This window comes from Nansenia antarctica (assembly GCF_963989245.1).
Source record: "Nansenia antarctica genome assembly, chromosome: 16".
Lineage (NCBI taxonomy): Eukaryota > Metazoa > Chordata > Actinopteri > Argentiniformes > Microstomatidae > Nansenia > Nansenia antarctica.
Genome location: NC_137686.1, coordinates 7,951,066 through 7,963,150, shown reverse-complemented (window position 1 = coordinate 7,963,150; position 12,085 = coordinate 7,951,066). Strand labels below are relative to the sequence as shown.

Below are 12,085 nucleotides of genomic sequence, written 5' to 3'. Positions count from 1 at the left end.
TAGGCCGAGCAGGTGTGTAGGCCTAGCAGGTGTGTGTAGGCCGTGCAGGTGTGTGTAGGCCGAGCAGGTGTGTGTAGGCCGTGCAGGTGTGTGTAGGCCGAGCAGGTGTGTGTAGGCCGAGCAGGTGTGTGTAGGCCGAGCAGGTGTGTAGGCCGAGCAGGTGTGTGTAGGCCGAGCAGGTGTGTGTAGGCCGAGCAGGTGTGTGTAGGCCGAGCAGGTGTGTGTAGGCCGAGCAGGTGTGTGTAGGCCGAGCAGGTGTGTGTAGGCCGAGCAGGTGTGTGTAGGCCGAGCAGGTGTGTGTAGGCCCGAGCAGGTGGTGATCACGTGACTGGATAGCTGAAGCCTGGGGCCACGCCCATACACACACACACACACACACACACACACACACACACACACACATGCTCGGTAGAAGTGGAGGGCGTGACACAACAATTGAAGATTGTGACATTATGGGTAAATTCGCACTTTGCATGTAGAAACTCAGACCGAATCTCCTTTTCAGTTAATCTGTGTTTGATAAACTGTCCTCGCTTGTCGTTTTGCTCATTTTCATCTCATTATGCGTTTCTGTGCGACACAGACCTGCCAGTTCCAGAAGGGCACACAGAGCCAGGGTGGGGCGCCCTGCTGGGTACCGAGGACAGACGCGTCCTCGCATGTGGCACCGCGCCCACAGCACAATATGTCACATCTCAGGCCTGGATATCAGCCTGCTGCACTAGCTTGAATAACAACCTTTAACACTAGCAGAGCACTAGCCTGGATAACATAGCACTAGACTAGATAACACCGTTATCTACACTAACGCTATCTACGCTACACTAATAACACTAGCAGAGTCAGAAATATAGACAGAGTCCCATTTTTATTGGTTAACCATATGGTGTCTTCCTAGCTCATATCAGAAACATATATTTTCGAGAAGTATATCAACTATTTCGCAATGACAACATCCATAGGAAGAAATCAAACGAAACAACATCAACTATTCAAATATGATTTATTCACAGCAATTCTGAAAAGTGGACAAAAAATATATTTAATTGTGCATGTTTTCAAATACAAATACAGTGATCGAAAAATGTAAACATCTGTTGAAATAAAACACAATCATGATTATATTTATACTAATGTATGATACATATATCACTCTTGGTATAACAATATCATATCTTTTGCAAACTCACACTCGAAAATAACTCAAAGCTTTGTTCACAGAGCGTAAGCGATACCATCTCTATACAAACTGTGTGTGTTCCAAACACCTTATACCATATTTCATCATAGCGTAGTTTCATCATAGTGATTATACAGTATCATGTATGGAATAATGTAGGGATTATTCAAGTCCCATTTCATGTCTTTTAGTCTTTCCTGAGAGATGTTTCTTGGAATTAACATAATTAATTATATAATATTTTGATATACGGTATTATATATATCTAAAGGAATGTTTTTAAAAGGGCAATGAAACATTTGAAACATTTCCCTGACAATTCACTTAATTAATAAGCCCCTGTCAGAACCACAGCTTTACGACCTCTATCATATAAAGTAAAGCCTTGTTTGAACCCGACTGGGGGTTTGTCGACCACTCTGAGGAAAGATGGCTGCTGGGGTCAACAGTCTAATCTTCTTACAGTGATCTCTCTCCTTCCCTCTCTCTCTCTCCCACCCTCCCCCTCTCTCTCTCTCTCCCACCCTCCCCCTCTCTCTCTAACTCTACAACCACAACCACACACACTAAGGCCCTGTTCAGACACTCAACATACATCCTTCCTTCAAGCATTCACTGATCTGACATGATCTTATTGGTGACAGCAATGCAGTCCAAAGCTTGCTTTAACCAATCCAATCACTTGGATTCATCAGTGACTTCTTCAATGAAGGGAACAGGGAAGTGTGCATGTTGTAAGTGTTGGTACCGGGCCTGAGACCTCCCTCCCCCCAGCAGAGAGTCTCATCAGATTGTACACGCATTAGTCAACTAAAGCCACACCCACGTTTATACGTTCGTAAAAACAGCTGGTGTTCTACACGGTTCTCGGTTAGACGTTCTAGAAACATTGCCAAAACGTTCTCCTGGAGAACCATCGCTAAGCTATGAGGTTATACCAAAATGTTGAGAGTGTAAAAAGTGACATTCAAAGAAACATTCTGTGTGAATACTACACAAAATGTGTTGTAAAAAAAGGAGGAAATATGTAAACTTAGCATAATAATTCACAACAACTTACTTTTTAAATATCTTCATCATCAATCAATAAATCCATAATATTAGCCCTCAATTTAAGCACAGAACTTGATACTGACATCACATTTCGGTAGGAATACTCAGCCAATCAAAAAGATCAATCTATGAAAACCTGTTAAAGACATTCAATGGGCGATGAGAGTGGAACATTCTCTAAGAAGCGTATTTGGTGATGCAGCGAATAAATACTTCACCATTTCTTAACCACAATATCAAACCCTGCACACTATCACGGTGCACGTTCATCACAATCAAACCATATCACATCGCAAAGTGTCTGTCAACTACAATACAACAGCAGTGACTCTTCATGATTGTAAAACTTAGAAACACCAAGAACAGTGAAATTAAAAGGTTTAAAAACCAAAATACAGTTGAGATGGGAATGCAATGACAATGGCAAAATGCCTGAATCACATACAATACTTCATGACAGGGGAGGCTGGTGGAGGTAGACATTGGAGGACATTCCATGTATTACAATGAGCCCATCCTCCGATTTCTACCTCGACCAGCCTCCCCTGCATGACTTGCGGTACGAGTACAAATGGTCACTATGTGATATTGTCACCTGATGCGATTAAACCTTCTATTTCATTATGTAAAAATACAATAATCTGAAATGCATTTTTAATTTAGAGGGTCATTTTCGACTCTAGCTTTCTCATGGTGACATGGTGAAGAATGGCTGCAAAAAATACTGTAATATCAAAACCATTAACTGTTTGGTCCTTTCAATCAACCTATCGATCAAAACATAAATATAATCAATAACTACATGCAGCTGCCTTTGTGATAGAACCTGAACAGACAGAATCAGCCATAAAGTGTAAAAAGCCGCCAAAATAGTGTATACAGCAAAATGTCCTGTTAAGAGCATCATGCTGTGAAATACAGTACATTCAAATCATAAACTGTGTAGCTGTTAGCTGTTAGCTGTTAGCCAGTATCATTTAAAAAATGTCAATGTCAAACCTGTCAATGTTTGAAAACATAAGTTAATAACTCATAACTCATGGTCACATGGGCTGCGTTCGTAAATTCGCTCTGGAAATCTGACCAGCACTCATGGAATGCCTCTTGTCCAATCAAATTACTTTATGACGTTGAACCCAGGGTGCACTCCGGCATTCTCAGAGCGAATTTACGAACGCAGCCATGGTCAAGAAGAACTCCTGGCCCGAGTTTGACTATCCTCATAATATCCCATAACTCAATTATTGTCATCCGATCATCGGTAAGGAAACATGGTGTTAAGATTCAAAGATGGCCGACAGGCGGTGGACTACAGCACCCATAATCCTCCTCTTCTCTCTTTACCTCAGCCTGGCAGAGAAGCAGCGCATGTACTCTGTCATCCAGCGGTCGTCCACCACCCTCAGCTCCGACTGCCTGACCTTCTCCAGGTCAGCGGACCGCGCCCTCCTCCGGTCCAGGTTGCAGCCCCGCTTATCAGACTCTCGTCTGGGCTGGACGGTCTGGACGCAGGCGTCGGACGTGCGGCTCTGTAGGGAGAGAGAGGCGGAGAGGAGGAGAGGAGGAGAGGAGGAGAGGAGGAGGGGAGGAGAGGAGGCGGGGAGGAGAGGAGGAGAGGAGGAGAGGAGGAGAGGAGGAGAGGAGGCGGGGAGGAGAGGAGGAGAGGAGGAGAGGAGGAGAGGAGGCGGGGAGGAGAGGAGGCGGGGAGGAGAGGAGGAGAGGAGGCGGGGAGGAGAGGAGGAGAGGAGGAGAGGAGGAGAGAGGGAGAGGAGGTGGGGAGGAGAGGAGGAGAGGAGGAGAGGAGGAGAGGAGGAGAGGCGGGGAGGAGGAGAGGAGGAGAGGAGGAGAGGAGGAGAGGAGGAGAGGCGGGGAGGAGGAGAGGAGGAGAGGAGGAGAGGAGGAGAGGAGGCGGGGAGGAGAGGAGGAGAGGAGGAGAGGAGGAGAGGAGGAGAGGCGGGGAGGAGGAGAGGAGGAGAGGAGGAGAGGAGGGGAGGAGGAGAGGAGGAGAGGAGGAGAGGAGGAGAGGCGGGGAGGAGGAGAGGAGGAGAGGAGGAGAGGAGGCGGGGAGGAGAGGAGGAGAGGAGGAGAGGAGGAGAGGCGGGGAGGAGGAGAGGAGGAGAGGAGGGGAGGAGGAGAGGAGGAGAGGAGGAGAGGAGGAGAGGCGGGGAGGAGGAGAGGAGGAGAGGAGGAGAGGAGGGGAGGAGGAGAGGAGGAGAGGAGGAGAGGAGGAGAGGCGGAGAGGAGGAGAGGAGGAGAGGAGGCGGGGAGGAGAGGAGGAGAGGAGGAGAGGAGGAGAGGAGGAGAGGAGGCGGGGAGGAGAGGAGGAGAGGAGGAGAGGCGGGGAGGAGGAGAGGAGGAGAGGAGGAGAGGAGGAGAGGAGGAGAGGAGGCGGGGAGGAGAGGAGGAGAGGAGGAGAGGAGGAGAGGAGGAGAGGAGGCGGGGAGGAGAGGAGGAGAGGAGGAGAGGAGGAGAGGAGGAGAGGAGGCGGGGAGGAGAGGAGGCGGGGAGGAGAGGAGGAGAGGAGGCGGGGAGGAGAGGAGGAGAGGAGGAGAGGAGGAGAGGAGGTGGGGAGGAGAGGAGGAGAGGAGGAGAGGAGGAGAGGCGGGGAGGAGGAGAGGAGGAGAGGAGGAGAGGAGGAGAGGAGGAGAGGAGGAGAGGCGGGGAGGAGGAGAGGAGGAGAGGAGGAGAGGAGGAGAGGAGGAGAGGAGGCGGGGAGGAGAGGAGGAGAGGAGGAGAGGAGGAGAGGAGGAGAGGCGGGGAGGAGGAGAGGAGGAGAGGAGGAGAGGAGGGGAGGAGGAGAGGAGGAGAGGAGGAGAGGAGGAGAGGCGGGGAGGAGGAGAGGAGGAGAGGAGGAGAGGAGGAGAGGAGGAGAGGAGGCGGGGAGGAGAGGAGGAGAGGAGGAGAGGAGGAGAGGCGGGGAGGAGGAGAGGAGGAGAGGAGGAGAGGAGGAGAGGAGGGGAGGAGGAGAGGAGGAGAGGAGGAGAGGAGGAGAGGCGGGGAGGAGGAGAGGAGGAGAGGAGGAGAGGAGGAGAGGAGGGGAGAAGGAGAGGAGGAGAGGAGGGGAGGAGGGGAGGAGGAGAGGAGGAGAGGAGGGGAGGAGGAGAGGAGGAGAGGAGGAGAGGAGGAGAGGAGGAGGGGAGGAGAGGAGGAGAGGAGGAGGGGAGGAGAGGAGGAGAGGAGGAGAGGAGGAGAGGAGGAGGGGAGGAGAGGAGGAGAGGAGGAGAGGAGGAGAGGAGGCGGGGAGGAGAGGAGGAGAGGAGGGGAGGAGGGGAGGAGGAGAGGAGGGGAGGAGGGGAGGAGGAGAGGAGGGGAGGAGGGGAGGAGGAGAGGCGGGGAGGAGGAGAGGAGGAGAGGAGGAGAGGAGGAGAGGCGGAGAGGAGGAGAGGAGGAGAGGAGGAGAGGAGGAGAGGAGGAGAGGAGGAGAGGCGGAGCGAGACAAAGATATTCAGAGCTCAGCAATCTATCCTCCTGATTCCTCCATATTGTCACCAAACATTCCGTGACCACTGAACATTCTGAAAGTGTGCATTCTGGAAGTTTCAAGAATGTTGTCACACACACACACACGTCACACACACACACACACACACGTCACACACACACACACACACGCACACGCACACACATACAACTGACAATGTAATCTATATCAGTTTTACATTACTCTAATTTACAGCCTAAATAATTATTATACTACTGCCCCCTTTGTCATTGTCTTTTTAATCTATTTTTGCTCTTATATGTTTTATTATATTGTTGTTTTTTATCTTTATGTCCTATGTACCAACCACCACACCAAGTCAATTTCCGGTATGTGCGAATATACAAAAGAATATTCCGATTTTGATTCAGAATGTGATTGTCATGGAACCTTTTGGTGCCAGCATGGCACCCATGAAAACAGGTGAGTTTGCTGAGCTCCATATGGAAACAGGTGCCAGAGAGGTCAGGACAGGTGCAACCAGATCTATACTGTAGTGTAGGTGCTCTGCTCCCTCTTCCGAAACACAAACCACCGTTCTATTATTAATGGTCCTAGGGGGGAGTGTTGAATGACTGGCTGTGCTTCTCTTGTGTCCTGAACAAGGAGATGTGCCCAAGCATTCAAAATGGCCTCCTAGTATGGCGGTGATGGTTCTGACCACAGAATTCGCTCTAGAAATCTGATCAGCACTCATGGAATGCCTCTTGTCCAAACAAATGACTTGGTCCCTTTATGACGTTGAACACAGGGTGCGCTCCGGCGCTCCGAACGCACCCTCTATCTATTTGTACAATAGATGTTTGACCCACAGCGTTGTGACATCAGCGTGAATATGGTCCTGTATGGCTAGGCTGTCCTCCTCTAAGGCCTGAGTATAAATACACTGATGCTAGAATCACATCTGAGGGCCTGAACACATCTCACAACCACAGAGTACAAAGCAAAAAACATCAAAACATCAAAGCATCAAAGCATTGATCCCAGTCTCACACAGCACAGGTCTGTATGTGGCGCAGCCATCTCCTGTGACGATGCTAGTCTAGTCTGTCTAGGAAAACAGTCTAAAAACAGGCGGACGCTTCATTCCATATAGGCCCCGAGCCTATAGTACTCTAGATCTTCTTGAAGACACACATACACACACACACACACACACACACACACACACACACACACACAGACAGGCACACACACAGAGACAGACAGACAGACAGACAGACAGACAGACAGACAGACAAACAGGCAGGCAGGCAGGCAGGCAGACAGACAGACACACACACACACAGAGACAGACAGACAGACAGACAGGCAGACAGACAGACACACATACACACACACACAGATAGGCACACACACACACACACACACACACACACAGATAGGCACACACACACACAGAGACAGACAGGCAGGCAGGCAGGCAGACACACACACACATACCTCGTTAGTGGACCTCCTGGTGGCGGCCTCCTGCCTCTCCCCCCAGTCGTGTCGGCCCCCCGCGGGCCTCCTGTTCTCCTTCTCCGTGGGCTTCTCCTTCGTCCCCCCCGGGGGCGGCTGACTTTTGGCCCTGGAGGGCTTCCGTACCGCCGCCCGTCTGGAACCCTCGTTGCCGTGGGGACCGTCCCTGTTCCCCCCCCCCGGCTCTGAGCGGGGGGTACGGTGGCGGTGACGGGGCCTGGTGGCTTCCACCACCTTCAGCAGCGCCGGTACCGCTACCGCCGGGTCCTCGTCTGAGGTCACCTGGTCAGCAGGGCCGTCGTCGGTACCCGTGTCGTCCCAGGGGGCTTTGGGGGCGGCGGGTGCGTCACTTCCGGGTCCCTCGTCTATCTCGCTGAGACCACCGTTCTCTACGATGGCTTCTTCAGAAGAGGAAAGAATACAATGAGGTGGAGTATAATCACTGCCTTGTCATTGTGTTGTGGCATGGATTATATAGTATTGTAACGATCCTGTATGAGGCCCCGTTAACAGCTCCTCCAAGAGAGTTAACTCTCTTGGTGTTGTGGTTAGCGCGGCCGGCGGTTATGCGGGAGGTCGGGGTTCGACTCCCGCATGGGGCGAGTTACACTACCAGTTCCCGTTCGCTACAGTATACATTACTTTCACTGTTCATTTTTGTGTTAAATTAATTAATGTTACTGGGTTGTTGTTGTTGTTGTTGTTGTTGTTGTTGTTGTTGTTTTTAAATGGCATCAGCCCATTGTAGGCCTTAAAATATCTACGTTTGTGGTGGAAATTAAAAGGAATAAACACACCAATGATACAAACATGGTGGAATAAACGTTTACTCGTAAATAGATCAAATGAGATGAATACTTGTGGGTGGTGCAGCATCCAAAACGGGGGCCTCTGCTGCAGCCTGCACTTCTGGTTCCCCGTTAACGGAGGGGGGAGGAGGCTTCGGCTCAGGGGTCTCCCGTTGCTCTCCCGGTGACCTCTCGTTCCTGGACTCTGCTGGCGTCGGCGGTGTCACGTTCAACAACGGCGCGACTTTGTTCCGCGACCTGGGTGTCGACCGGCCGCTCGAGTCCGACGCGTTGTCCAGGCCTTCCCAGAACCACGGCTTGTGCGCATGCTCCATCACGCGTCGGGTCAGCCGGTACTGCAGGGAGTCCTCGTAGCACTTGGAGAACGTCTCCCACCTCGGGTCTCTGAACTTCTTCATGTACTCCGTCCGGATCTTCTTCGTCACCATGGTTCCTGTTATTGCTTTGCGTCTTAATTAATGATGAATCCCCCAACTATGAAGATATATGCAAGAGAGAGAAATACGTAGAGAGAAATGTGACAGAAGGTCAATGTGACTTCGTGAGCTTAGAATGATAAGGTTCTATCTCCGTTTAGGGTAGTTCAGAGATATTGAGCGTCAAAGTTTTAACATTCCATTATGTTCTGTGAGATGGAACCTTTGTATTTTATTAATTACTAACTCAAAAATGTCTACATTTTAAAAATAACACCACACAGGCATTGATAAACACAATAAACACAAACAATGGATCAGATTATGTAAAAAACTCAATTTTGACAAAAATTGAGATAGAACCTTATAATTCTAACGTCACGACTTCTTATCCAAATAGGCTCCCTCTCTGTTTCTATATGAGGTGTGGTATGTGTTGCATGCTCTCACTCGCAGATAATCCACATATGGTGGAAAACAAAAACATGCCGGTGTGAATGAATTCACTACTCCTGCTGCCCTGGGTGTGTGGTTCTATCTGTCGGTATCTCACCTCCCTCCCTTGGCAGTATCCTGTGCCGTCCTAGATGTTTATCTATCCGCTACTATGCCAGCTGACGCCTGACTGACAGCCACTGGAATTAACTAACTCACAATTAGGTTGCGTCGTTCATCTTCTTGCCATGTTATTTAAGCCTCTGCAGACCACTAGCCTATACTACACAGACGTGCATGATTCATTTTAAGATATAATACATTAGGATTAATGTCGTTTTTTTCATGTCCATTCATTTGTCATGTAATGTAATTCCCATGCATAATTCATTCTCGACAGAAAAAACACAGACAGACCGTTATGTGGCAGCAGGGCAAAAAATGTGTTTTATGGCTTCTGTTTGAGGTGACCAAATATGGCTGTAGCCAGGCTGCCTGTGAGGCTGTGATTGAGAGGCTGAGACCGCTACTCTATTTGAAAGCCGCTCGTCCATTTGCTGCTGGCTTGCAGACGCAGGTCGTTAATGCATCCTCTAAGTCTAAATATTCGTTTTGAATTGTTGCATCGCTGTCTAAATATTCCAGGCGACGTTGTGATCAAACCGAAATAATTTCAAGAAATGAAAATCACTTACTGACCACATAGGATATGGGAAATAAATATGCAGCGCTAGACGCGTCGACGTTTGCTTTACCTGCGCGCCCGTAAGCCCAGTTTGTCAACACCGTTATCAGGTTATTAAGCTTAGCTACTCACCCAGACTTCATTGAAGGGATTTAACTGACAGCTTCATATTCACTCTCATCATTCCTGTTTTAGCTGGCTGTGGGTGCGCATAGGACTTCTGCGTTGCATCGTCAGAAAATATAATATCTGAAGATTCTGAACCGTGGCTTTAGAAGCCTGGGGATGAATATTTCGCCATGAAAAGCGGGCGGTTGTACTGCGCATGCCCAGAGTAGCGTGGTACGCGCGTCTCCGCCAGGATCTGTAATTCCATAGTGTCTAATTGCAACAGGTTAATGTATCATTAATCTATTAGGCTATATCAGACAGTAGAAACAATTAATTAGGCTAATTAATGAATAGAACAAGATATGGGGCGGCAGTGGCTCAGGAGGTAAAGCCGGCGTCTAATGATCACAAGTTAGGCGGTTCGAACACCGGCTGGCCACGTGTCGAGGTGTCTTTGAGCAAGGCACTGAACCCCTAATTGCTCCAGGGTCGCCGTCTATAGCCGACCCTTTGCCTAGAGCATAAAATACCAAATTCTGACAAGTTTATTGCATGGCAATAAAACTATTATTATTATATTATAGATATAATCTTAAGTCCCTTCCAGGTAGCCTACTGTAGGAGGAAAGAAAACAGTAAAATTATCATATTTGGAGAGAAAGAGACCCATAATGTTATGTGTATACCTCCTTGGTGAAATTCTGGTATTTCTCATTGTTTAGTCTGAACCCAACATAAAAAGATAAACAATACTCCTGTCCTCAGCTCGATACAATCTAATGTTTGTGTTCAATAAATCGTTATCTAAAGAATGCATTGTCAAAGCGCACATGTTTATGATTGTCTAGACCTGGCGTGTTATAAAGGTAATAAAAGCAGTACAGCTCCCTTCTTTATAGGCCTAATAGCCACGTCGCTGTTTTACTTGGCATGAAGTTAAGAGCAACTGGATTGATTTATTTAAACACTTGAACTTGAGCTCATTGTTTGTCTTTCCCTGTCCTGCTGGCCCCTGTCCAGTACAACACAGAGTCATCCAGGGTCTAACTGTCTAATGAGGTTTACATCATCTTTACAATGTGCCAAAAAGGATTCCGTTTTTGCCTCGATGTGTTTTTAAGCACTCTCACAACGGGCCAGATGTGTTGAATGTGTGGATGTATTCATTCACCTCAAAACATTCAGAAAATAATTTCAACAACTTTTTTTTTTTTTTTTTTTTTGAAAATAGATGATTTTATTATCTTTGTTGATCTCTTTTTGGTTTGTTGGTCTTTTTTCTTGGGCTCGCGAAGTGCGCATGTGACAGGTACTCCTGAGCCCAAACATCCGGGGGTAACAAGAGAAAAAACAACGTTGTGGTGGTCACCCTCTGTCCCTCTTGGTTGTCTCCAAACAGACTTGTGCTCTCAGAAAAAATACCAAATGATGGACGTCATCAATAAATAACATTTTATGTACATTTTACATTCACATGTTGGTATTTTTTCCCTCTCGCACGCGTCATAGTGTCGTTGACCGTTATTCTCTCCGTGTTTCTTGTGGCTGCGTGTGACGCCAGCAGGTGACGTACAGTGACGTAACAGTGACGTACCAGTTGTGGTATAAAGTTGTCTCTCGAGAGCAAGACGTTGGTGTGCCGTTGCTCGGATACTGAGTGTGCGCATTTAGAAGCACTTGCGATGGACAATGGAGGGTCCTGCCTCGTCGTACTCCTGCTTGGAGATCCACATCTGCTGGAAGGTGGACAGGGAGGCCAGGATGGAGCCACCGATCCAGACGGAGTACTTACGCTCGGGTGGGGCAATGATCTATGGGTCAGGGGGAGGACGTATGATTAAATATACAGCACACACACAGGCTATGAAGAAAAAGCATTTTTGTTGATCTAGATCAAATCCGTGCATGCGAGTTGCATCGCCACGTACGGTAGGGGCTCTTGGTGCGTAAAACGAATTGTATTTGGCATCAGGATTATAGGCTATTCATATTAGATCATTAAACCCAGACCAATTGTATCCCTAAGTCTCTCTTCCTCTGCGTAAACCTATGTGTTTTTAATGTGAATCAATGTACCTTGATCTTCATGGTGCTGGGGGCCAGGGCAGTGATCTCCTTCTGCATCCTGTCAGCGATACCGGGGTACATGGTGGTGCCGCCGGACAGCACGTTGTTGGCGTACAGGTCCTTACGGATGTCAATGTCGCACTTCATGATGCTGTTGTAGGCGGTCTCGTGGATACCGGCAGACTCCATTCCTGAGCAGGTTTACAAGCAGATAATAGTTACTTTGATAGTCCTATCAAGTCCTATCAAAGCGCATTGAGTTGCATCTTGTAAGAAATGCGCTATACAAATAAAATTTGATTTGATGATTTGATTACAAAGACAGAAACACCGTTAGTCACATTATACATGCTTCTATGTTCAGTATAGCTTTTGTTGTGAATC

At 48.3% G+C, this 12,085-nt stretch overlaps 2 protein-coding genes across 3 annotated transcripts in view; both read right to left on the bottom strand.

The window, feature by feature from the left end:
* Positions 1 to 3,573: 3,573 nt before the first annotated feature.
* Positions 3,574 to 8,415, bottom strand: ccsapa (centriole, cilia and spindle-associated protein a; the record flags this gene model as incomplete). Its single annotated transcript, XM_080546816.1, has 3 exons — positions 3,574 to 3,762; positions 7,158 to 7,579; positions 8,037 to 8,415. 3 exons carry the CDS (start codon positions 8,413 to 8,415, stop codon positions 3,574 to 3,576), a joined length of 990 nt encoding a protein of 329 aa, XP_080402942.1.
* A 2,886-nt stretch (positions 8,416 to 11,301) lies between these two features.
* acta1a (actin alpha 1, skeletal muscle a) overlaps positions 11,302 to 12,085 on the bottom strand; it is a gene marked incomplete at both ends in the record, with an annotated part of 2,391 nt that continues 1,607 nt past the window's right edge. For both annotated transcript variants that reach the window (XM_080546258.1, XM_080546259.1), the window contains 2 exons: positions 11,302 to 11,445; positions 11,711 to 11,892. In XM_080546258.1, coding sequence (XP_080402384.1) covers positions 11,302 to 11,445; positions 11,711 to 11,892 — 326 coding nt within the window. The remainder of the gene's footprint in view (positions 11,446 to 11,710; positions 11,893 to 12,085) is intronic.